Source organism: Tachysurus vachellii, chromosome 8 (genome assembly GCF_030014155.1).
Source record: "Tachysurus vachellii isolate PV-2020 chromosome 8, HZAU_Pvac_v1, whole genome shotgun sequence".
Classification (NCBI taxonomy): domain Eukaryota; kingdom Metazoa; phylum Chordata; class Actinopteri; order Siluriformes; family Bagridae; genus Tachysurus; species Tachysurus vachellii.
Genome location: NC_083467.1, coordinates 8,868,941 through 8,896,810, shown reverse-complemented (window position 1 = coordinate 8,896,810; position 27,870 = coordinate 8,868,941). Strand labels below are relative to the sequence as shown.

General features: G+C 40.1%; 1 protein-coding gene across 6 annotated transcripts in view; it reads right to left on the bottom strand.

The window, feature by feature from the left end:
- nalcn (sodium leak channel, non-selective) overlaps positions 1-23,608 on the bottom strand; it is an 87,677-nt gene extending 64,069 nt beyond the window's left edge. For 2 of the 6 annotated variants that reach the window (XM_060876097.1, XM_060876098.1), the window contains exons 1-12: positions 23,478-23,513; positions 17,327-17,435; positions 17,097-17,158; positions 16,383-16,523; positions 16,067-16,249; positions 14,163-14,246; positions 13,894-14,033; positions 13,663-13,791; positions 10,560-10,711; positions 8,799-8,941; positions 8,266-8,370; positions 1,564-1,650 (exon numbers count right to left, since the gene is read on the bottom strand). In XM_060876097.1, coding sequence (XP_060732080.1) covers positions 1,564-1,650; positions 8,266-8,370; positions 8,799-8,941; positions 10,560-10,711; positions 13,663-13,791; positions 13,894-14,033; positions 14,163-14,246; positions 16,067-16,249; positions 16,383-16,523; positions 17,097-17,138 — 1,206 coding nt within the window. In that variant the 5' untranslated portion in view covers positions 17,139-17,158; positions 17,327-17,435; positions 23,478-23,513. The other 4 variants (XM_060876100.1, XM_060876099.1, XM_060876102.1 and 1 more) reach the window with 4 other exon arrangements.
- Positions 23,609-27,870: the final 4,262 nt, after the last annotated feature.

Sequence of the window (27,870 nt, the reverse complement as noted above, 5' to 3'; positions counted from 1 at the left end):
AAGTGAGAGTATGATAAAGACCAACGTGTAAAAAATCCCTTGTCACGTACAAACAAAAAAAAAAAAAGAGAATGCATCAAATGTTTGCTCATCCTTCCATTCCAACGTGTTTACTCAAGGATAAGACACAATAAGTTACGCAACAATTCTGCACATACAGTGGCATAGATGATAAATATCATGCTTGTTAAAGGATTAAGGTTTCTAAACGATTCTGGTCGAATGACTATAAAAACTCTACCGCAATATAAATATAAAATATTATAAGACTAGTACTGTATGTAATGAGAAATGTAATGAGAAATGTAGTAAGAAAAGCAAATAATCTTTCTTATACATATTAGTGGTCGTATCGTTAGCTTAGTGTGTTAACAATATGCCGGAATAAAAGATCAGATATGAGCTGAATAAAGTAACCGAGGAAAGAGGAAACGAGCTAAACCGATTGTTTCCTTGTGATCTTTTCGGTTTCTTTAAGACGTCAAAGTAGTGTTGATTTGTCTGTGGCGTCTGACCTGACAATTCAGTCACAGTCCACAGACCACTGGATTGTGCTGAAAGGCATTGTGATAGAACTGTGTGATGAACTTCACACCTTCACACACTGGAGCTGCCCTCTTTCTCCCTCTTTCTCTTTCCATCTCTTTTTCTTTCTCTCTCACTCCCTTTGCTCTACTGCTCTCAGTGGGGATGCACAATAGCTTGTTTTGTCCTAATGGGATCTCTTCAAAGTCGCCTGGATCCAGAAATGTCACTGAATGTCATTCTTCACCATCAGAGAGCCTGCTTCTGTTTTTTTTTATTTATTGGAAATGTGTCCAATGATTTCACTGAGGATGTGTTTTACATGATAGAAAATCAGCAGAGCTCAATTCTTTCTTTGTTATTGCAACTGTGGCTCTTCTGAGACATCTGATATGATAAAAGAATGATTTCATCCATCAATCACGTCAGAATAATGGCTATGGTAATGGCCCATCATCACTGATCTCCCATGGCTACTTTTCTGTGATTGACTCAAACATAAAGGCAAATCTTCTGGCTAGATCTGGTCTATATATTAAACTGCCATCAGTGATTGAACAACCAAAAACATCTCCAGCTGTTCAGCTTTATGAGAAGACATTCTGAATTAAAACTATTCAGACATTATTCATTAGCGCACTGCTATAATGACAAAAGTCTTAAAAACAAATAAAATGTCACCGACATGTCAGACTGAGTCACAGTCTCACAATATGAAATGTGCAGTTCGAACAGATGTAAAAGTTTGGCACATCTGAGGGGGGAAAAAAACTCTGATGCACTCAATGAAACATTATGTATGCATAATATACTGTAAAGGCTATATAATGAAATCACTGAACAAAAGCACTGAAGCCTTCAATTTACATCCTATTCTTACTCCAGCTAATTCTAAAGGCACTTTATTGCGTTATAATGGTCTGCGGGACAGGTCTTCCGCTCCACAGTGAGGCGTAGCATTTGATGTGTCAGTGTGGCTATACTGAGGGCGTGCTGATGTTCAGGGGTGTCAGTGCCATTAACTTGCATGTCTGGTACCTGGAGGCAGGCAGGAGCAAGACCATGTGGTTTATTAACATCCACAGCCACAAGCTGCCATCCTCCAGACGCATCCTCATGAAACATCTGCCAGGAAAAAAAAAAGAGAGAGAGTGTGTTAGACAGATGGAGAGAAACAGTTATGGTGTCTCTGACAACTTGTATTTATGATAGGCAATTTAGATGAAAAACTGGATCTGAAATGACAGCAATAAATAAAAGGTTGAGACCAATTAAACCTGCTTTAGGGTCAGATTTCACAAGGTGAAGCACTTTGTATAGCATATGTCAAAGACACAAAACGTAAATGTGCATTGGGCCTTCGAGCTGATTAAGTTTCCAATACTTTGAGCATGTTAAACACGTCAGTTTGCCTTTATTACGGAATTAAAGTATATAATACGCAAAGCACACAATATAAAGCTTTGTTCACTACAGCATGTATTTTAAAAATGCATTGCATTGCCCATCAATGTGTTTTAATACTGCATTGACAGAATTCTGCTTTATATCTGATAAAAATGTGTACAGCATTACATATTAGGGATGTATAACAAACAATTATCTGTTTATTGCTCCAAATATCTGTCATGTCAACATCAGATGCAGGCATCAAACTACTTTACAGTTCCCAAAGAACAACATTGACTACAAACATGGCCACTGAGAACTGCAACACACAGCCATCACAGACAATACACAGGCCTTTGTATTGCTGGACTTCTGTTTAGGTTTTGATCCCTGTTCTGGTTTTCAGGTTTGATTCTTGCCTTTCCCCAAACACATTGTTTACCGATCACCAGACTAAAGCATGTTCCTGATTGTTGCTCTATGTACCGGATTTGTCTGCAAGCTTCAATAAAGCACAACTGTACATGCACTTGCATCTGCACCTACTACCTGATTACTTTGTGATCCCATGAAACCAGTAGTGAACATCACAGTACAGTACATCTTCATGGGAGAGCAGCAGCAGCAGCAGTTAAACATGCTCAATAAAACGCTAGCACAGCACAAGCCACAGCTCCAGCTATACTAACTCCAACCTCTCTATCTGCATCTTTGCTCAGAACTGCACTAGCGATCCAGCTTGCTGTGAAGGTTAAATGCTCCAATGTTCACTATACCTTGTTAGTCAAGAAAAGTTCCTGGAAGATTCAAAAGAGAAGAGAACACTGTGTCTTATGACTGCTTTCTACAGCTCTTCCAAATTGTGTTCTAACACTCTCCTGTAGGCAAGTAGACTGAAGAGTGGCTACTCAAGCTGAAGCAAAGCACCCATCACTTCCTACTTTTCTACCTTCTTTTTAACTTCCTTCCTTCCTTCCTTCCTTCCTTCCTTCCTTCCATTTCCTTCCTTCCATTTCTTTCCTTCCTTTCTTTCTTACTTCCTTCGATTTAGTTCCTTCCTTTCTTCCTTCCATTTCCTTCCTTCCTTCCATTTCCTTCCTTCCTTCCTTTCATTTACTTCCTTTCTTCCGTTTTTTCTTTTTCACTTTGTTCCTTCCTTCCCTCCTTCCTTCCTTCCTTCCTTCCTTCTTTTTCACTTTCTTCCTTCCATCCTTACTTCCTTCCTTTTCCTTTCTTTAGTTCTATCTACAGAACAAATAAGAGGTTGAATTGCAAGCACATTTCAGCATTCTGGCTCTGGCAGTTTATCAACCTCAGCTTCATTACTCCATGATGATTCAGTTCATAACCAACCAACTACAGTAGACACAAAATTATTCTTTTTGTTTATCTCTGCCTTTGATATTTGTCCCAAAAGCTTCATATCTTATTCCATACTTGTGTCTGTATCAAAGTAAAATCCCCTCCAATATACAATATACAGAAAATCAACTGTGCACCACTTATTCATCTGTATTGTATCTGCTTAGATAAGATCATTTATTATATACATTTCTACACATGACATGCGCTGTCTTGCAATGTTTTATTATTTGACTTGGGGTTAATAATGTAAGTGTACTCAGCAAGCAGAAAACAGGATATTTTTTTTCATATAAATAACCAAAAAGAAACCACTACAATTGCAATCACATCACTATAGATCAAAAATATTAATAAAAATTTTAAATGATAACTTAATTTCATATAAATTAAAATAAGAAAAAAAAAACTTTTAATGTCCTCTAATCAGAACCTTGCCATGCATTCATGTGTTAATCTTCTTAAGAGACTGAATTAAATGAATTATATATAAGAATAGTTGAACAAAGGAGAGTTTGACAATTAAACTACTCTCTGGTCCCTCAGCTCCACCTCAGGTCAATCATTTTATTTCTTCAGGATTAAAGGTACTGACCCAGGCCTTATTGATTAACACCCAGGGATTTACAGCTTTCTGTACACCTTGAGCTAATTGCTTTTTGTGAAAGAAGACTCAACAGCCTCTGTAATTAAAATTAAAGCTGATAGCGCTAATTGTTTTCAAGGTCGCAGCAAGGTCTAAATACACTTACTGAGCACTTTATTAGGAACACTGTACTAATACAGGGTAGGGCCTCCATTTGCTTTCAGAACAGCCTTTGAGATTCTGATCCATGATGATATGATTGCAATACACAATTTTTCATGCTTAGAATCTCATGCTCTACAACATCTCAAAGGTGTTGCATTATCCGTTACCCCTTATATGAGTTGTGCATTCTGAGATGCTTTTCTTCTCACCACTACAGAATAGTGATCTGAGTTAAATGGTGAACTAAAGCCAGTGTGAGGTTGTTTCGGGGCTTCGGGGGCTTAAACCCCTCATGTACTGTCAAAAGCCTCTGGAGATTTAAAGACTGAAAACATTTTACGCCACAAATAATGTACAAGATTTACCAGTACAAGAAACACGTCTGTCCGTTAGCACTTATTTTACACGTTCATTCTGCTATGTGTGGTTTTCAAACTTAAGTGTCAAGATGTTAAACAGAACAGTATCTATACTGGTCAGTAGGTGGCAGGTTGGCAGGAAATTGAACACTGTTCATTCATTTATTCATTCATATATTCAATTGAAAATGTTGGTGAGGTAATAATAATGCAGCTGTTGGTGAGTCATAGTCTCAGGGGGCTAAGACCCTCATCCCTTCCAACCCTAGCAAAGCCCCTGCTGAAGCCTTTCTGTCTGCTCAAACTTGCCTCACCATTCTCCACTAAACTCATTATTGCAGTAATAAAGTAATAAAGCAAGCTCTCTAGTTTCTGTGAAGATCAGCAGTTATAGAAATACTCAAAATTTTTTCTCCATTCTGATTGTCGATGTGAATCAGTTGATCATTTATGGTTTTTGGTCTGTTGGTTTATGATTATGTCCGACAGTTGATGTGAACATAACCAGCTTCAGCTGGCCATATCTGCAGGATTTATGCATTGCGCTATGCCAAACGACTGCCTGAATGAGGAGGTGTACAGATGTTCTTAATTTAGTTTATATATGTGCTTTTCAAATCATGTCCAATCAATTTAATTTACCACAGGTCGACTGGAATCAAGGTGTATAAACATCTCGACAACAATCGAGAGAAATGGGAGGCATCTGAGCTAAATTTCAAGTCTTGTTGCAAAGAATCCGATTACTTATGCAGGGTTTCCCGTAGAAATTTTGTTAGTTAAAGGTAGGGTCCCCAATTTTTGAGAAATGCTTCAAAAAACTGAGTCAGGCCAAAAAATAAACAAAAAACAAAACAAACGTGTAGCCAATGAGCAGAAAGGGGCGTGTCTTGTCAATATGCGGCGGAGAGAGTGTTCATTGCGCAAGTGTGACATTAGCAGAAAGCGGTTTTAACATTGACATGGAGGATAAAAACAAAGAAAGAAAAGGCTTACGATAAGGCAAGAAGTAGGACCCGTGTTAATATAGGATCAGCTTTCCAGCGCTGGAGAGAACTGAAGGAGCGGGAAGTTGGCGCATATTCACAGATTGGAGTTTCCCGAGTCAATAACTCCTGAGCGAAACGCTGTTACTACACAAATAACACCTTTTCTCTATCATAGTAATGTAGAGAGGAAGCTACAACCGCGTTATTGACTAGGGAAGCTGCAATCTGTGAATATGCGGCCAACTTTACTTAAGACGCCGAGGTTGCTTTTTCCTTCTCGATAGGGGAGTAACGTTGGTTTTGCTTTGTTTCACAGAACTAATATATGCCGTCCTTTGCATGATTATGCTTGTCTGTCATTTTTGCTTGTTTGTTTATCTGCAATCGTATTGTTCTTCCCTTCAGCTATGATAAAGACATTTCTTCCCATTAGTTGCCTGGGTTACGTATGTATATGTGGGCGGAGCTATCAATACAGGGGTGGGACCCATTTGGGTTAGGGGCGTGTTTGTTTTGGTGATTTTATATGTCAACATTGGCTTTCAAAAATCGGAGACCCTGCCTTTAAGGCGGTAGGGTTGGGCGTGGGGGCGGGGGCGGGGCCCGGGGGGCGGGGCTTCTATGTGAGATAGACCACAGACTCTGTACTTTGTTTAATTATTAAAAACAGGCACGTGCAACCTAGCTAGCAGGTGAAGAACTCAAACAACAAAATCACCAACTAACTTACTTTAAATTTGCAAGAACTATAGACTAATACTTAGGCTTAAATAAACCCAAAACATAAGTCCACTTACAGTTCTCACGGACACGCGTTTTATCAACTGGCTAGTTATCCTCCAGACAGTGACGACCACGTCTTTCTCTCATTTTGGCCGTGTGGCGCGTGTGCCCACTCTTATGTACCCTGCTTATGTAATGTACATGTGATATTTCAGGGTTTTTTTTTTAATTATTTTACAGACATTTCTAGAATTCTGTTTTCACGTTGTCATCATGGGGGATTGTAGTATCAGGCCAGAGGAGGGTAGAGTATCCAAAATCTGTACTCAAGTAAATGTAACGAAGTAAATGTAATTCGTTACTACCCACCTCTGTATCAGGCTGCATCATAACAAAATTGAAAAATGTGAAGGGGTCCGAATACTTTCCGAATCCACCGCATAGATATATTTTATCATGTTTAATACAAATTGTCTATTACTTGGCCTTAATAATAGTACATAAAAAAATCCCAGTTGATTCACAAACTGAATCGATGAGTTGTGGAAAATGTAGGGACGCTGTATTCACAAATCACTATTACATTAAAGTTTTATTTTAATTGATTTGCCTTCAAGAGAAAGTATTTAATAAGATAAGATGTCTTAATAACACAAAGAATATCAAAGACTAGATCTGGCTTTCACTCCACTAATATAATCTGACAGATTTTATTTTAAACATATTTTTTGTGTTCTATTTTTCTTTATCTCTTCTATTAAAAAATCAGAGGCAGAGATGTTAATGCTTCCATCCACTTTCATTAGAACTGCGCCAGAGAGAACAAAGTGCCAATTCTGGCGGCTGTTGTGCTGCCAATTCCATTAATGCCAACCCCTAAGGTGTTGCTCCGGCTTGGCCCTAGCACAAAGACTGGCACCATCAGAAACCTACTATGCTTCTATTCACATGGCTGCACTTACATGTTTTCACACCAGGGCACTGCTACAGATTTCCCACCAAATGAATGAAAGGACATGCCCTGGTTAGGCAAAGCAACCCAAGTACAATCTGATTTCATAAAGCCTTTACAATAGGAGGAAAGAACACCAGGGCTGTAGTGGTGTTACACATCTCACACTTAGACTGGTTGGCAGCATCAAGGGCATGCACACACTCACAGCCACACATACAAAGCCTCACTACACCACAAAACACCTCAAATTCTAACAAACAACCAATCTGGCAAGCAGCCCCACACACACACACACACTCACACACCACACGCACACACCCCAAAACCTCACTACACCACAACAAGCCTCAAATTCTACCAACTAACCAATCTGGCAAGGACCAACATACAGTAGACACACACAAACACACATACACACCAAAACCTCACTACACCACAACAAACCTCAAATTCTACCAAATAACCGATCTGGAAAGCAGCAACATACACACACACACACACACACACACACACACACACTTCAAATTCTCACTATACCAAAACACCCTTCAAATTCTACCAACCAAACAATCTGGCAAGCAGCAACACACACATACACACTTCATAGCCTCACTACATCACAACACACCTTAAATATTACCAACCTACCAATCAGCCATACAGCCAATTTTATTAACAAAAACAAACAAGCAAAAAACTAACCATTCACTAATTCAGGAAAAAACAGTACCTAATTATTCCTCCTGTAACATTATTATAGCCAAGATATTAATATCTATTCTAAATATCTTACTTGGTGTCTTTATCACTAAGTGGTGGCAGTAGAATTATCTTTTAAATACAATAGATATAAAAAGGCTTCACACTCCTGTTACAGTGGCAGATTTTTGTGATGTAAAAAGTATTAAAGCTAAATCATGTCGGAGCTTTATCCACCCTCATAGTGAAATTACAACACATAAAAATGTCAAATTTGTGAAAAACAATCCAAAACAGTCTAAGGAAAAAAGAAAATATAAAAAAAAACTTCCACCGGTGAACATCCACCGAGTGCCACAATACACTCTGGTCCTCTAAATAACAATAGTGTACTTACACATCATGGCTAAGCCCAAGCATGGAAATCTATTTTATCCATATAAAACTGTATAAAAGTAAACAGAGGATGAGTTTCGAGGGATAAAGTGGAAAATTTGAAGTGTAGTTAAGTACCTGAGTAGTCGCTGTGGATGTAGTGCTGCTTCTGGAGCCCCACATTTGTTGAAACTGAACCCGGATCTCAGCAAATGTCTCAATGATCACAGCTATGAAGACATTCTGAGAACATAAACACAAGGTTGATCAATTGGTTTGTCCTTTTTCCATTTTGTGTCAAAATTGTATTTTATTTCATTTCATTTACGGCATTTGGCAGACACCCTTATATACCGTGACTTACATTTTATCTCACTTATACAGCTGAACAATTTAAGGTTTAGGGTCTTAAACAAGGGTCCAGCAGATTCAGCAGAACCTACCACCTCCCCCACTTCCACAATCTTCCTCAAACTTAACGCCAGCAATGATTCCAAACCATTAAAAAAGGGTCTTTTGTGTAATGGAGTTAAAAACATGGAAATAAATCAACACCAGCAGTAGGTGCCACCATTAACACTAAGTTTCACATCATCTGCACCCCCTTATCTGTCAATATGAAAAGCTGGAGGTGCATAGGATTTAAAAGTTAAAGGGGAAGGATGTCCCACCTTGACCAGCCAAGCAAGGAAGAAGATAAGCGTGATGAAGTAGAAGTAGGAACGCCAGCGTGGGAAGCTGTCAATAGCACGGTACATGATGAAGACCCAGCCCTCCTGAGATGCAGCCTCATACACTGTAAATATGCTGGTGCCTGATGATGGGGAAGAGGAAGAGAGAGAGAGAGAGAGAGAGAGAGAGAGAGAGAGAGAGAGAGAGAGAGAGAGAGAGAGAGAGTCCAGATGTGTGATCACCCCAGTGCCCCTGAATTGAGCCAGCCGGTGTGCAGACACAAAAATGCAGACATAAACAATGTTTTGGCATTACTGCACCTAGTCAGGTGTTTTTCATTGCAGATTTGCATGTCCCTCTCCCCAAATAATCTCTTCCTGTAAGTTTTCTAACAACCAGAAATGAACAAACTAATGAATTCAAACTGCGGTTTGAGAAATTTCATGTATAATGATTACAGGCAATCTTAGTACTAAAGTGGAGTGTAAATGCTTGTGTAGAACCAAATGAACATTCTCTTCTAGATTTAAAACACTTCGAAATCTTAGAAATTGTGTTTTTCATCTCACTCGGATGTGAATGTTCACCTCTACGGTGAAAAAAGATTTTTCCCTTAACAGCCCATTTGCATTTAGTGATGCCCACAAAACTCTATAAAAGGTCAAGAGCATAGAGGGCTGGAAACATGAAATGATCACTAAATGGTAAATAAAAAGACAGAAAGACTGAATTGGAATATATTGTCTTACGTCTATACCGATCATAAATATCTAGCGTTGAAGCAGCACAGAAAAGATGAATTAGGTGTGAATTAAGTGAGGTTAAAAGAAAATGATGTGATCTTCACTGTGCCCAGGTGATTACACACACCAAACACGTCACACAGGTAAACTGCTTCGGACTGATGTGTAGCATTAAAAAAATAATGCAAATAAATGACAAATGGAAGCAATTTATAACTAGAATTCTAATAAATCATACCACTCTTTAAACATTCTTGTCCTTATAAGTGAGGCATGCACTAAATCTTCCATCTGCTGAGGCATACACCGATTAGCCATACATTTCGCCTGTCTGATATTGTGTAGATCCGCTTGTGCCACCAACACAGCACTGCCTCATCAAGGCATGAACTTCACAAGACCTCTGAAGGTGTGCTGTGGAATCTGGCACCAATACGTTAGCAGAAGATCCTCTAAGCTGTGTAAGTCGTCAAGTGGGGCCTCCATGGATCGGACTTGTTTGTTCAGCACATCCCATAAATGGGGAATTTGGGAAATCTGGGGAATCTGGGGGCCAAGTGAACACCTTTGAACTTGAACTCTTTATCATGTTCCTCAAACCGTTTCTGAACAATTATCACAGTGTGACAGGGAGCATCACCCTGCTGAAAGAGGACAGTGACATTAGGGAATACTGTTGTAAGAAGGGAGGTACAGTACTTGGTGTGCAACAATGTTTAGGTGGGTAATATATGTTCATGTAACATCCACATGAATCTCCGTGCCCACATAGACAGCAAGCCGTGATGCACGGATGTGTTTAATGTGTTTCAATTTAGCATGAACTTTTTCAGCAGTTTGTGCTACTGTACAGTAGCTCTCCTGTAGAATCAGACCAGTCAGGCCTTCATTAACCACAGCATCAGTGAGCCATTGAAATTTTTATGCTTGCCCAGTTTTTCTGCTTCCAAAACAACAACAAACAATTTCCGGATTGAGTATTTCAGCTGGTCAGAGACTCAGACATCTCACTCTTACCCAGCTCGTTGAAGCCGCTGTAGCCCAGCTCCTGTCGACTGAGGCCCAGGTCCTCCAAGTTAACGCAATCAAATCCCATGGGACACTGGTATCCCTCCCCATCTGGAGAGCAGTGAGTGTCAGGAATGGCAAGGCTGTTCCACGTGACATTACTGCAAAACATCAAATATTACTAAGTGCAATGAATATAAAAATAAAATGCAGTCTAAGAACTTTTGATTAAGAAGCACACACACACACACACACACACACACACACAGTTGTCTTAATTATTAATGTACTTAATTATGTATAGATATAAATATAACCTCAATATGAGCATCCCAAGCACACACACATATACCCATACCAAAATACACCCATACCCAAATACCCACACACCTACACCCACACACACCTACACTCGTACCCACACACACATACACCCACACACATACACCCATACCCCACACACATACTGTATACCTATACCCCCACATACACCCACACACATACACCCATACATTCACACATACTCCCATACCCGCCCACACATACACCAATAGCCCCCCCAAACATACATACACCCATACCCCCACACATACAAACACGTGCACACATACACACATACACCCATACCCCCACACATATACACCCACACACGCGTACATCCATACCCACACATACGTCCACACACACACACATACTCCCATACCCCCCACACATACACCCATACTCACAAACAGACTCCCATACCCCCCACACATAAACCCATACTCACACACATACTCCCATACCCCCACACATTCACCCATAGCCCCCCACACATACATACAACCACATCCCCACACAAACTTATACACACATACACCAATGCAACCCCCACACACATACTGTACACACACTCACACATACACCCATAACCCTCCCCCACACACATACCCCAGACACAAACACATAATGACACATATACACCCCCCCACACACACACAAACACACATACCCAAACAAATGCACATATGCACACACACATGCACCCATACCTCACCCACACACACACTTTCAAAGTAGGGCCACAGGTGTTACATCACGGTCCACTTGATGTCTCTAATGAAAATTAATGTTTTCAAATTGGTTATCCAGACATTCTTTCAAATTGTTTATTAGGGGATCTCAAATGAGCGGGGGATAATTTATTGCAGTATCACAGAGGCCAATCAGAGATGCACTGCCGAACCAAAATACCTTTAATTATGTGCTGATAAATCACCACACTGAATGCTAACACAAGCTTACTGCGGCAATAAATAAATAAATAAATAAATAAATAAATAAATGATACTTCTTATAGCTGGGAATAGATCAGTAATTCCAAAAGCCTAAAATATTTGAAACGTGTGATTGGCAAGTTCATATGCTATAATCTCACAACAACAGAAGTAAGAGAAAATAGACCATGACATCAAACCAGGATTTATCTCCAAAAAAAAAAAGGTATCCCTTTCTATTTTATCCACCACCTCCATTAAATCCTTGTGACTTTGTGCCAAGGACATATTACCTTGCTAGATTAAACACAGGAATCAGCTTGCTGACTAAAAGCGTGGCTTTACAAGAGCAGAAGAGAAATCTCTTCTCATCCAAACACGTTTTCAAAATCATAGAGGACAGAATCTTTCATCTCTCACTGTCTCTCTTTAAAAACAATCAGTGTAAATGTATGCAAACTGTGTCCACGAGAGGCCTAAAATCACGGTACGGTCAGGGTTAGGAGATCTCTCAGGCCCACAGAGACTGAGACAGATTGATGCTGTAAAGTTGGTGGAAAGATGAGTGTGTGCACAAAGCCCAGACAATGTAGGATGTGCTAATTATTATGATTAGTCTGCAGAGCACTCCTCCGCTGTAATACTGATGGCTTAGGCTCTTTGTTTCAGAGCTGGCTGTGACACACCACTCTGCCTAGGAATATTAAATAGCCCTGTCTGAAACTACAGCAAATAGCTTTCTCGACATGCTATTCTTAACACATTTACGCTAGCAAAAGGGTAATCATAAGCATTTAATCTTTGTACTGTGCACACAACAAAGACATTTTTATCTACTTCTACAGATGTTGATAAATATTCAGTAGAATATTCTGTAGTTTTTAAGGAAAGATGGGAATTATAGTTGTCTGTTTTGGAAAAAAAATACTCATATTGAGGTAGTGATACTGAGGGTTCGTAGCACTTATGCAAAAACAAGTCATAAGATAAGCCGTTTGTATCTTTTATGGAGTCTTCATAAGCAGTGGAACATCACAGAGGGGTTTAAAAAAGTGGTTGTTGGATTTAAAAGTATACTTTATCAAGATGATTAAGCAAGCTGCTGAGATCAGCTCCTGTCTCTCTCTTAGGGAACTGAGTTTGTAAAATTCAGCTATGTTTGTAAAAGACTAAAGAGATTTTACTTACGTATATACAAACACACACACATACACACACACACACACACACACACACACACACACACAGCATATCGCCAGACCAAAATCTACAAGCATGCATGGGACTAAATATGTTACTCTAATGCAGAGATCAAAGAAATTAAAGAGAAAGAATGGCATGTTCTTTAAGCTGATGTAGGATGTGCTGAATACTCATGAGACACTACACTATACACTCACTATACACTCTAAATCATGCTGCTATTATTATCCAGTTTGGTTACCGATTGTGGCAAAAATTGAAGGTGAAGGTTCACACATTTCGGTAATTGAATTCTCAAAGATAGAAAACTTTCACTCTACTGAGTTTTAACAAACTGCTCCATATTGTGGAAACCGGTCCCTAAGAGCCTTACTGTATCATTTATTTATGATAATCTATCTATATGTAGCCATATGTACCATTGTCGGATGTACCGATGAGAACCTCATTTAAATTCAGGCATAAATAATGAGGACAGACAGTAAAAATGCACCAAAAATACAGTATTAATCATGCAGACTGGTTAGGACAATGGTACTGGCTAATGGTTAGGAAGGTAAGTGACAATTTATGTAATAAATAATAACCAAATGCTAAAAACAGACATGATTTCAGGACAAGAACAGACAAGAATTGTATGTGTGATTATTTACTATATCTTTGTATCATTCGTAACGCAGTGATAGTTGAACGGGCCGAACATTTGAACCCCCAGGATTCCATAAAGGAGCAGGAAGAAAAGCAAAAATATGGACACGCTCCAGATCTGCTCTCCAGATCGCCTTTGAAGGAAAAAGAGGGGAGCATACATAATTAGCCTGGCTTTGGAATATTTTAATAAGTCATTATACTGATGATGGTTCCTGTGACGATGAGTCACTTACTTGAGAATGTTGGTTATGCGAGTGCGTGGCAACTCAAATCTGAAATAGATCCGAAATGCCCGGATCATTATGAGTGCCCTGGGTATACGCAGCATTCTCCACGTTGACATCTGATCCACAAGCTTAGCTATTTCAAACACCTACAAAAAAATGCCAGGGGAAAATAGATAAATAGTCTGAATCATCACAATGCACTTTTTAATTAAAAAGCATTTATAACTCTATTGATCAGAAAATGATTATTTAAGAAAGTAGGACTAGCTTTGTACCTGGAGCACAAGAGACACCCAAAGAAAGACCACCATGAAACCATCAAACATGCACCAGCGGTCTTTAACGTAGGAGTTATCTCCCTGGAAACAGAGACGGGTTGATAAGACACACATTTTAATGAGAGTCCACAGGTGAGAAGCAGCTGGGCTACAGGGCTAATGAAAGGCCAAGGCAGCTGGGAACAAAAGAGCCAGCATTATTCAGTCTGTGCAGGTGTCCTCGCTAGTGTGGATGCTGAGACTCCAAATAACAGGTCAGCGAGCTCGAGGTACTTTATGATTACTACAATAATAGATCTGGTCACCATAATCATTCACTTATTAGGTTGCTGCAAAACTTCAGAAAACTGGATTTAATATAAAATAACACAGTTTAATGAAAGGTGAATGAAAGAAATCATCTATACATCGTTTACATTGGTTCTTGAAATAAGAGACTGGAACATTTTCTGTGGTTTAGTTTTTCCATTTGTCTTCGTAGACTTTCACACTGGCAGTGGTAGTCAGACGCAGAGCACGGTTGGCATAAAAAAAACACATTTGTGTTCAATGTGTTAATGGTAATGTGAAAACTGTTACGTGGACCGCGACGTGCAGTATGGTACCGAACCTGAGACTACCTGTAGGAGGTGGTGTGAGTTCAGTCGCACTGGAACTCACTCACTCACTCATTTTCTACCGCTTATCTGAACTACCTCGGGTCTCGGGGAGCCTGTGTCTATCTCAGGCTTCATCGGGCATCAAGGCAGGATACACCCTGGACGGAGTGCCAACCCATCGCATGGCACACACACACTCTTATTCACTCACGCAATCACACACTACGGACAATTTTCCAGAGATGCCAATCAACCTACCATGCATGTCTTTGGACCGGGGGAGGAAACCGGAGTACCCGGAGGAAACCCCTGAGACACGGGGAGAACATGCAAACTCCACACAAAAGGCGGAGGCGGGAATCGAACCCCCAACCCTGTAGTTGTGAGGTGAACGTGCTAACCACTAAGCCACCGTGCCCCCTGCACCTGAACTGTGCAGTGATAACTGTAAATGTGACACAACTCATAGTCAGGTCTGCACTTGTTCAGGAAGTAAAATAATCTACGTGTGTGTTTTAGCTGGTGATGACATCGTTTGTCTTTTTCTGAAGTAATTTGTTTAACAACCCACGGTACACTGACCTATCCCGTCACCTGACCTTAACCCAATCAAGCTGCTAACCTGCTGGATTGAATGGTTCAAGAGAGAAAGTGGTGTTAAATCAGCACTACATACCCTTGGGAGGTCCTCAGGAGAACAGGACTCTGCTGGTTGCAATTCTAGCTGCTGTAGAGGGTTTTATTTTGATGAATAGTAATAGCTTTTTTGGAGGCGGGTGTATTTTCACAAATACTTACAGATGCAAGATGTGAAAATCCAAAAAGAAAGTGCTCATTAAAAAAAGAAAGAAATGAAAATCTTTTCATGGTCAAAGACAGTAAGAAGTATTTGACCATTTTAGAAGAAAATGTACACAAAGAAAAGCAAACAGGATGTAAAATTGCTGTCATTATGCTTGAGTACCTGTCCAACAATGACACATCCACTGAATTGACTGAAAACACAGATTCAGTGAATAATCTTTGGCCAATTCTAAGGTCATGGGTTGGCAGGATGTGGCTTGACCGATTACACTGAACAAAAAAAAATCTGACTAATTTTTCTTTCTGAAACAGCCGTATCCTGTTGATCTGGTGTCCACTTTAATTACTTTTCTTGCTTGTATGTACCAGACGTATTTTGCCAATCAAGCTGTCCACATTTTCCATCAGTAATTAAAGGGCTTTCATCTGCCAGCTGCATTCATTTAAATCCATAAAACTCTGCATATCCTTACTTTAATAACTTTCCCAGCGTGTTACCTTGACGATGCCCCTGATGTGCATCTTGGCGATCATCTCGGCAGTGTAGAGGAACATGAGCAGCGTGTCCAGAGTAAAGGTGACGTACTGCAGCGGGGGATAGTGCTCGAAAGTCTTTGGGGTGTTCATGCAGACGGAGATGACACTGATTATTGCGCAGGCTCGCAGTAAAGAGTGCACCCACTGGGGAAAATCACACACTTTAACATGTCAACAAGACACCAGGCATTACGCAAACACAGCCTATTTATGTCCTGCCACTAGCGCTGGAAACATCAAGTGTACAGCACTGTCGTTTGAATAAGCGTTCACTCACTGCTTTGTTGATCCAAAGAATATCAGCGCTGTCCGTGAGCGTTTCATCAGGCCCAAAGTCGGTCATCGGCTGCGCTTCGACGCGCGAGCTCTGCTTCCTCTTCAGCATGCTGGGACTTGCCGTGCTATAGAGGGAGTGAATCTGAAAGGCAGAGCCACAAACAGGACCACAGATGACTCGAACAGCTATTGGTCACCAAGCTATGATTTCGATTTTTACTATTCTAAATATAAATAGTAATTACTTTAGCAAGCATTCCTAAAACATAGCACTATTAGTCACCGTCAATGTTCTAATGTGATGTTGATATTTGTACAATTAATGATTTGTGGTAGTGACTTTGAACAGGAAGAGTTCGATGCCTAACCAGCCATGCAAACAAAAAGAAAATAGAAAGCTTTTTTTGTGACAGCTCTCCAATGCTGCTGTGCATTACAACATAAAAACATACCAGGCGTTATGAGCTGTTGTGTCGCATGGCCACTGTGGGAAACAATTAAGCACAAGGAGAACACAAGACGCTGTATCACGTCACACAAATATAACCTTACCTTCCCCTTGACCTGCTGCAAAGATCACACTTGATCTTCACCATTAAAAACACACCTAGAGCCGACCAATATCGAGGTTGCATATAGTATGGGGTAAGGGCCATTCTCACAGTGAACGATAATACACGGATATGACACACTAACTGAAACAAAGCGCACATACCAACGGGAAAAGTAAAGCTGAAATTGTTCCAGCACTGCACATAACATGCGATCAGGCATACCCTGTAAATAACACACAACAGTTAGTCAACATGGCATATATGGTGGAACGTTTACAGTATGATTATATCGACAAATAATGTCCACCACAACAGACACCGCATATATATACAGTACGACATTGAGTGGCGTGTTCAGGACAGATGGGATTTGTTGAACCATGTGACTCACGGTCAGGCTTCTCATTGGTGCGTTCATTGGTGACCCAGGATACAAAGGGGTGGAAACCAGTATGAAAGATAAGCAATAAATATGCGTTGATGACTCCTTGTGTTTAGCTCTAAGAAAAATAGTCAAGAAACAAACAAGAAAGTAACTATTAAATTAAATTCAAAACACAAGCACCACATTGCTGTACTCAAGCCAACAAATTGAAATATCATTCCCTCAAGGAGTTATTATTACTTTTGTTATTATTGTAGACAAAAAAGCTTAATTTCGCTGCAGCGTTTTTCAAAATTTGCAAAGTTTTTGTGCGTTTTTTGTACCTGAATTGGTAAAATTCAAGAACATGATTTTTGACTTTTAATTTCTTACCAATGAAGACACATATACAGTATAATTACTATCTATGAGAGCTGTACTTTGTGTGTTTACTCTGGAATGGAAGAGGGCTTTGGCAGAACATGTGATGAACGTCTCAGCCCAAATCTCTGAAGCTGCTTTGAATATCGCATTGTTAGCTTGATTTTCATGAAGTCACTTTAAACTTTGTATAATGCATTTCTTTCGTTTCAAGTCGATCGGTCAGACCTTTTTACCAAGTGATGATGGCGTTGTTGATTTTAAAAAGTTTAAACAAGCAAATGGGGGGGCACGGTGGCTTAGTGGTTAGCACGTTCGCCTCACACCTCCAGGGTCGGTGTTCGATTCCCGCCTCCACCTTGTGTGTGTGGAGTTTGCATGTTCTCCCTGTGCCTCGAGGGTTTCCTCTGGGTACTCCGGTTTCCTCCTCCGGTCCAAAGACATGCATGGTAGGTTGATTGGCATCTCTGGAAAAATTGTCCCTAGTGTGTGATTGCGTGAGTGAATGAGTATATGTGTGTGTACCCTGTGATGGGTTGGCACTCCGTCCAGGGTGTATCCTGCCTTGATGCCCGATGACGCCTGAGATAGGCACAGGCTCCCCGTGACCCGAGGTAGCTCGGATAAGCGGTAGAAGATGAATGAATGAAATGAATAAACAAGCAAATGCAGGCCACTAAGATTTCACGAATATGCACAAAATAGCCCATAATTATGAAGTGATTAGGGGAAAATATTTAATATTTTGTTTCCAAATTGATTGGCGGATAATAATATTGAAAAGTTGTGATTGCATAAATGTTCACCCTACTGCCTTGAAACCCCTAACTTGCCATCAGAGGTAACACAGAAAATCCATTAAAGTGTCACATTAACTAATATACATAATAATAAACAATCAGAACAATAATGACCAAGAAGGAAGCAAAACTACTCTGTGATAGAACAGTGTGTGTTTGTTAAAAAATACCAAACTATGAACATCCTGGGAAGCAACTTATCCAAGTCCATTATCAAAAAATGGACAGCATATAAGCTACAACCCCGAGGATGCCGTCCAACATAGGTCTGCTTAGTGTGGACATTAGTATATAATCAAGAGACCAAGGGTCAATTTAATGGAGTTGGAGAGATCCAAAGCTGAGATGGCCACAGGACAACAGAAAATGTACCACAAAGCTGCACTAGGTGTGAATTTGTAAAAAAAAAAAAACAACAACACACACACACACACACAAGCTTGTGAAAAACGTCTCTCTGCTCTGACAAGACCAAATTTTCTGGCATTAACACACAGTGGAACATTTTGAAACTGCTCATCACCCTGAGATCACCATCCTCACAGTGTAGCATGATGGTGGTAGCGTCATGTTGTATCTGGTCCGAGTTGATAGAAAAATAACGACACAAATACAAGGCAATCCTAGACGCTTGCAAAAGACTTAAGACTCACTAGTTTGCTATCCAAAAGGACTTATTATCAAAGTGACAACAGAGTGGTTTAAAACAAAGAAGCTGAATGTGGCACAGTCAAATCCCAGACTTCAGTCTAATGCAGAAACTGTTGCGAGAATTGATAATTGCTGTTTACTAACGGACTCTATCCAGTCTACATTGGTTTAATGCTTATGCAACCGCCAATACATCTGCTTTTCTGTTAAATAAATGTTAGTGTTCATTTAATTATGATTCGACTTGTGAGCTCATGATAAGAATTTAATTCGGAAATTGCATGCATCAGTTCTGACATCAAACATATCTGACATCATTTGTCTTGAAGACATCAGTTATCTTCCTTATCATAATGCTTCATTAAGTGGTACACGGTTAAACTGATGAAAAGCAATTTTATAATGAAAATAATAGAGTATATTTAGACCAAATATGCAGTGATTACTGTGATCACTACAACTAGGATTATTCGGTTAGCAAGACAGTATAATAGCAGTACACTACAGTCCTATACGATATTTACTTTAATGCTTATAGGCTTCTTATTCATATATTATTGTATTATTTATTGTAACTTTTTAAATAGTCTCTTTTTTATGTTACAACAAATTACATTAAAAAAAAACACTTTTTTGGGCTTCAGGCAGCATTTTCTATGCCTTTAAGTAAAAGGCTCGTGTTTAAAGATGGATCATCTCTTTCTTGATACTGTAACTCTACACAAGACTAATTTATAAGAATAAACTACATGTGTGTGTGTATAATTAGATTCTGCACATGCATAAATACCGACATCACTTGTAGACTTTACGCTGAATACGGCACACCGTGGAAGTTTTGTCGGTCAAAACAAACAAAAATAAGACTTCAAATCCATTTTAATTCACGTTTATCAATTCATTCAAAACTGAATGTTTAATTATCTTCATCTACTTAGTTTACATCTGAATTTAACCTTATTTCCTGATTTTGCGATTGCAGAAATGAACACAAAATCAAACAATCTCCACAATATTTGACTTTGCAATTGAGCAATTTTGAGTTTACAAAAATGTTTTTCAAAATGACAGCAGATTTGCCTTTGGTTTACGATGAGCATGAGTAGAGCGATCAGAGAAAGTAATTTCATGTGTGTATGCACTGGTAGGAGTTTAAAAGAAGAGAAATCTGTGCTTGCAATTTCATCAATTCAAGTAGTTTTCAGAAAAAAGCACAAAAACTCCACCAGTTGCATTGTAAAGTTTAGGGGAAAAAATCCAGGAGAGACTTTTTTTGGGGTCTTTGAATTCTCTCTCACTCACTCACTCATTTTCTACCGCTTATCCGAACTACCTCGGGTCACGGGGAGCCTGTGCCTATCTCAGGCGTCATCGGGCATCGAGGCAGGATACACCCTGGACGGAGTGCCAACCCATCGCAGGGCACACACACACTCTCATTCACTCACGCAATCACACACTACGGACAATTTTCCAGAGATGCCAATCAACCTACCATGCATGTCTTTGGACCGGGGGAGGAAACCGGAGTACCCGGTGGAAACCCCCGAGGCACGGGGAGAACATGCAAACTCCACACACAAGGCGGAGGCGGGAATCGAACCCCCAACCCTGGAGGTGTGAGGCGAATGTGCTAACCACTAAGCCACCGTGCCCCCGGTGGTCTTTGAATTCTTATTCGTCTAAATTAATATCTAGTAACTACTACTGTATAAAGCAAATAAAAGAGATAAATATCATTTTTTATGAGAATAAGGAATGTCAGCGTCAGGCTTTAAAACTTAAAATACTCAGGAATTCTGTTACACCTGGTCATGTAACAGTGAATAAACGAGCAAATAAAAGCAATAATAATGCTTTACACTCAAATCATGTTAACACAGGATACTATTTGGAATACACAATGATTTGTATATACAAATCTGCCAGATGTTGAGAGTTCAATTACAAATAGTAACTGCCTTGATAAATAAAAAAAACACATTTCAATGTCTGTTTAAAGGCCATTTTAATTCATTAAAAAAAAAAAACAACAACAAAATAAATAAATAAATAAATAACATAAAAGTACAGAAAAGAGTGTTGAAATTTAAGTCCAAACTACTCAAAAAAGCTTTATATATTCAAAAGCAGTTTGCAAATCGTCTGTAATTGCTACACTTAGCATATGCTGGTAAAGGTTTGAGGACAACTGAAAACAAAATTATAGGGTGTAAGTGCTGTAATGTGGGAGTGGGATGTGGAGGACCACAATTACTTTCACATTTTGAGAAAGGACCTTTTCAACACAAGCAATCACTGGGCATTTTAATGATGGCTGTGGGTATCCACTAGTCTCCCAAAACAAGCCTGAAATTTTCAGTATGTAAAGCAATTCATGGTTAACCGAACCACAGCCAACTGGAATTATTAAAGCTGAGGGGGATTTTTAAAGATGAGAATTGTCTTAAATACAGTGAGGTCTAAAAGTCTGAGACTACTGGGATCACTGGAAATCTTGAATTATTATTATTTTTTTATTATTATTATTAAAATTGCAAATAAGCATAAGTTTCTACATTTTTTTATATTTTAAAACAAAAAAAGAAATTTTTTAAATATTAAATATTTAAGATTCCGCAACTTATGCAAAATATCAGATTTTCAGACACTTGGAAGGATTTGATCTAAAAAAAACTGATCGTAATGGTTTGCAGAAACCTGTGGAGTCCATGCAACATGAGTGCACACTGTCATTAACTAAATAAGAAACGTATTCTTATTTTTCACTCAAGGTGTTGTCAGTAATATAATCTGTAATGAAACCTGTCAAAATACAAGCACTTGGAGCCCAGACTTATATATATTTAAAGATGAGGATGGTCTTTAAAAAGCAAGTAAATTTCTTCTCATATTTCAGGATCACATCATATATCAAGTCACCACATCAGACTCTGCTGACCGATCATAGAAGCTGGACTCACATCAACTCAAGTTTAATATTGTAATTAAACTCCAGTATCTAACTGAGAGCAGGGTAACAATGTTGGTGCCTCAGTGCTGCACGCCACCTAAAAAGAATACTATGTACACTATGTAGTTTATTAGTTATTTGTATATGTAATAGCGTATCTAGTACCTGATGTAGTCTGTACTGTAAGCAGCAGTGGCACCATTGATAATTTTCCACAGAAAAATCACAAAGCGACATGTTGGATAGTGAATGAGACTCACTTGAAACACCAAATCTCTATTTCTATGTACGCAAAGAAGTCAACTCTATTTTCTGTTTCATCCCGTTAATTGTATCAGGGTTGTCACCGCTGAACTTTAAATAACTCAAATAAGAACTGAAGTTGAAGAGGTTTGAATTTTTTTTTGAATACCAAAGGTATCACCAAAATCACACACAGAGATCAGACATAACCTGTCTTATAGGATGCCACAGATGTTCTACATAAGCAGCAGAAGCTTACAGAGAGTCAGTTTTGGACCAGTCTCACTAATATCAACTAACGTTTAGATCTCTGATACGGACAGATTCAACAAGCACGATCCATCCATCTCTGGTGCATAGGCCCTGGTTCAATATTTGCACAGAAACAACAAAACAACGACAAACAAATGATAGAAATTCTTATGATACCTGATATGATATATCATATCAGGTATCATAAGAATTTCTATCATTTGTTTGGATTTTTGCCATAACAATATTGCCATAAAGAGTGGTGTCCAGATGTGTGTTTTGTTCTGTACTTCTGCACAAACATACTACAAGATGTTACAACAACTCAGCATGGAGTAGAATGATGAGGAAACAGCTGTGGTTTTAGTTTGTTTGTTTTTTTAGTATCAAACAATATCAAGGGATTTCTGGTCAACTATCGACTCATTGCAACCAGATACAAGTCATCCGAGTCATTTCTGACCTCAAACGTAACGTAATTAAATGCACTAGCAGTGATGAGACGTACGGATGGCAATCTGCACTGAACATCTGCTTCCGCACGGTTACTATAGCAACAGGGGAGCAGGAGGCTTCATCCACAGATTTGAAATCTTCATCCATCTTTAAAGCCGTATTTCGTAGAAACCAAGAAAATACAAAGCACGCATAGATATTTCGAATTCGACTTGCGACGAATACGAGTCAGAAATCCATCAAATCGGTGATAAAGACGTGTTTAATCCTGCGTTTTAGATGGTTATATATGAACGGAGGCCTAGTCTGTGTGTAGCCGCTGCTTACTTCCTGGTATCATGCACGTAAATAAACCTAATGAAACCCCGCCATCACGCCCTTGTATTCGGTAAAGCAGTAAAGCGAAAACGCAAGAGACGGTTAACAGAAAGGAGACACTTACGGACGGTCCGCCGGTGCTGGTTAACGTGACGCCGCTTCCATGCGCGCGAACTGTCGCGGTGCCGTGTGTGAGCTCGAGCTCCAGCTACTGCAGCAGCAACAACACGCGCGCAACCTCAGAGCCAGCGCGAGCCCACAGCACACAGGCCCTAATGCAAGCCAACTCAGTACCTCAGACATGATGTGTACATTAAACTACAGATACAAAGCTATTCGCATTATAACATCGGAATTATATTACTGTTCATATTTAAAATAATAATAATAATGATGCTTTGCAAGCACCATTAATAATAGTAATAATAATAGGGCATGCAGATCCCTAGAGGGTCCTTGAAGCATAGCCGTTGTTCTTATTATTGTTCTTATTTCATTTGTCTGGTCATTTAGATGTAAAGGATTTCATACAAACCTTGATAACATAATTTGCACATATTTGCATAATGATGTGTTTGGTCATTGGAAAGTTGAAAAAGATGGCATAAACGCTTTAGGGCTCTAATAAATAACCAGGGTACAATATAATGAGCATAATAGTTGAATAGATGGATTCTGTCATAAATTCACAGGTCTATAAAAATGATTGTACAGTTAAAGGGAACCCTGGTTCATAACAGGCTAGTCTAAGAACTAAGGGAGAATTAGACATCATGCAATACGTATGCTTCCAGATTTAGGTATATGCACATGCACAATTCGATTTAAAAGAGAACAAAAAACAGACTTAGCAAATAAAACATAACTCTGATGTTTTGTTTTGGAGCATGGACCCTCTTTAAGTGCCTATAAACATATTTAAGTTTGGTTATAACCGTGATATTGAATGGATTTGTTTTATTTGAAAAGTATTGTTAACAAACATGAATTAACATAAATGATGATGTTTCAAAATTACACACAATTTCAATTTGGGCTTCACAGCAATAAAGCATGATTAAATCCAGTCTGTTCATAAATGCTGTGATTCTCTGATGACTGATAAAGTCACAATTTGCTATATTTTTGCAATTAAACAAAGTAAGACACCATGGATAAAATAACTGCCTCACAGCTCTAGAGTTGCCATGTTTTTGGAATTCATTTGTCCAGTTATGGGGGCACGGTGGCTTAGTGGTTAGCACGTTCGTCTCACACCTCCAGGGTCGGGGTTTGATTCCTGCCTCCACCTTGTGTGTGTGGAGTTTGCATGTTCTCCCCGTGCCTCTGGGGTTTCCTCCGGGTACTCCGGTTTCCTCCCCCGGTCCAAAGACATGCATGGTAGGTTGATTGGCATCTCTGGAAAATTGTCCCTAGTGTGTGATTGTGTGAGTGAATGAGTGTGTGTGTGCCCTGCGATGGGTTGGCACTCTGTCCAGGGTGTATCCTGCCTTGATGCCCGATGACGCCTGAAATAGGCACAGGCTCCCCGTGACCCGAGGTAGTTCGGATAAGCGGTAGATGATGAATGAATGAATTTGTCCAGATTTTGGCAAAACATGATACATGAACCGACATACAAAAATCGAGGATTCTGCACATCTACACACAATGTGGGGGAAATAAATAGACATAATAATGAGTCCATTACAAACAGAGTATTGACGAGACATGTGACACAAAACAACACTCCCTAATGTTCCAGTAGCAAGTTCTGACAAGTGGACTAGGGTTCCACTCATTATTTGTTTACCGAATATATATAAATTGCTGTATTCCTTTACCATATTCAGTGTTCCTGGGATTGGCTCTGGATTCACTACAACTCTGACCAGGATAAAGTAGTTACTGAAGATTAATGAATGAATGGATGACATATAACAGCAAAAGAAAGACAACCCATTAGCTCTTGGTAATTTATTTAGCATAATTGATGCTAGAGCAAACAGTGGTTGTATTTGGCATAAAATCATTAGCAGAGTGTCGAACTGAACTGGAGCAGAATTTTCTTGGAGCAAACATTGGGCCATACACTGGGCTATATTATCCATGGGGCTTCAGTTATGTAAAAAAATAATACATTAAATGACTTCTGAAATATTTTGTCATGACATCTAGGTTCACTGTTTTGCATCCTTTTTGTAAGTCATCTGAACTCAACATTTAAATTGAATAAATAAAATATATGTTTATTTGCATATTGCATGCATGTGTGTGTGTAGTACTCTGCAAAAGTTTCAGTCAGGTGTGATAAAAAAAAGTTATAAAGTAGGGATGCTTTTAAAAATAAAAGTTTTAATAGCTTATTTTTATCAATTAATAAAATGGAAAGTAAATGAACAGAAGAGTTTATTCCTGTCTGAGGTCCTGAAATGGCTTGCATTAGGGCCTGTGTGCTGTGGGCTCACTCTGGTTCTGAGGTTACATGTGTGCTTTTGCTGCTTGAACTTTCCCATTGTATCCAAATTCCTACCATTATGCTCCATACCATTTCACAGAACATCTGCTCCACACAGGCTCTCCAATTGCATCCCACATGGCTCAGTACTTGGCCGTCTCCTTTTCTTCCTGTATACTCACTCTCTTGGTGAAGTTATTTCATCACATGGGTTCTCTTATCACTGCTATGCTGATGACACACAACTTATATATTCCTTCCCTTCCTCAGATACCACGGCTTCTGCTCGGATCTAAGCATGTCGGGTGGACATATCAGCGCGGATGACGGCTCATCGGCGGAACTTAAATCCCAGCGAAACCAAACTGGTGATCATCACACGAGATTCATTCCCAGGTCAAGACCTTGGAATATCTCTACACAAATATCTGCTCTCCCCTCTCCTCATGGCTTGCAACTTTGGAATACCCATGGACAATCAACTGTCCTTTTCCGCGCATGTTGCTAATGTGATCATGCTCATGTCGGTGTCTACTCTACAACATCAGAATGATTTGGCCATTTTTGTCAACACAGACTGCACAGATACTTGTTCAGTCTCTAATCATTTCCAAGACTGGACTACTGCAACATGCTGCTGTCACAGACTCCCAATAGCTAGGAGTCCCGGGCCCTAGCAGTCGGCGGGCTCAGATGGTGTAGCCGTGGGATCGGCTGTCCATGTTCCTGTGCTGGCTCGGTGCTTGACCTGAAAAGAGAAAAGAGTCCTGGAGAAAAAGGAAGCACTGAATTACCAGTGCATTGGTGTCCTTTGCCCAGGGACATCTACTGGAGGGGCATGAGTTCTGTAACTAGGGTGAACTGGCACAAGGTAGTACCTTAGTTCCTCAATTGCCCACTTATTCGCCAGTGCCTCTTGTTCCACCATGGAGTAGTTTTGCTTTGTGGGGGTGAGCTTTCGTGAGATGAATAGGTCCTTCTCTTCAAAGACCTGAGATAAGACCACACAGAGTCCTGCGTCTGAGACAACGGTATGGATAATGAAGGGAAGGCTCAGGACGGGGTGAATGACGAGCGCTTCTTTCAAGTGGAGGAAGTTTTCTTCGGCACCCACCATCCACCGCACCGAAGCTGGCCCTTGGTCAGCCCCAGGTGGCAGAGTATATTGTCTATGTAGGCAGCTGTGAACCGGAGGTGCAAGACAATGTCCATCAGCCTCTGGAAAGTCACAGACACCCCATGGAGGCCGAATGGGTGGACCTGATACCATCAATGGCCACTAGGGGTAGCTATTGAAGTGCGACACCTGGTTGAGCCTCCAGAAGTCATTGCAGAGGGAAAGAGTTCCATCCGACTTGGGGATGACAACAATGGAGCTGGACCACGGACTGATGGACTCTAAGATGATGCTATCCTGGAGCATTTTAGCCAGTTCTTCATCTATGGCACAGTCTCAGGAAGGGTTCTGATCTCATGTTGCACGACGTGGGTATGCCAGGGGGTGGATGAGAACACATCATCAAACTAGTCCATAAGTTCTGTCAGGTCCTGTTGCAGGCTTGAAGTGAGATTAGGCCCACTCTGCACCAGGGCACACTCTTGGGGATCTGTGACGAGACAAGCAAGGGCAGACATCTCAGGCACCGTAGGAAACCACTTTTTAGGTTGACATGGTATAGTTTGGTGTCAGCACACTTACCTGAATGTTGCAGGTGGTAGTTCACCGGGCCTACATTTTCGAGGATACTGTAGGGGCCCTGCCACTTTGGCAAGAATATGCAGGCGGCTTTGGCGAGAAGTAGCACCTGGTCTCCAGGGCAAATACTGTGGTTCAGAGGCTTGATTATAAGCCCTCTGCTGGTCCCGCTGTGCGGCCTCGATGTGCTCTCAAACGATGGAGGTTACCCTGTCGATGTGGTCCTGCATCTCTTGGACAAAGTCCACGACCGAGTGGAAGGGGGAAGTCTGCTCTATCCACGATTCCCACGAGATGTCATCTGAACAGCAGCTCGAAAGGGATGAAGCCCGTGGAGGCTTGATGTGTTTTTCAGATGGCGAACAGGACATAAGGAAGGAGGAA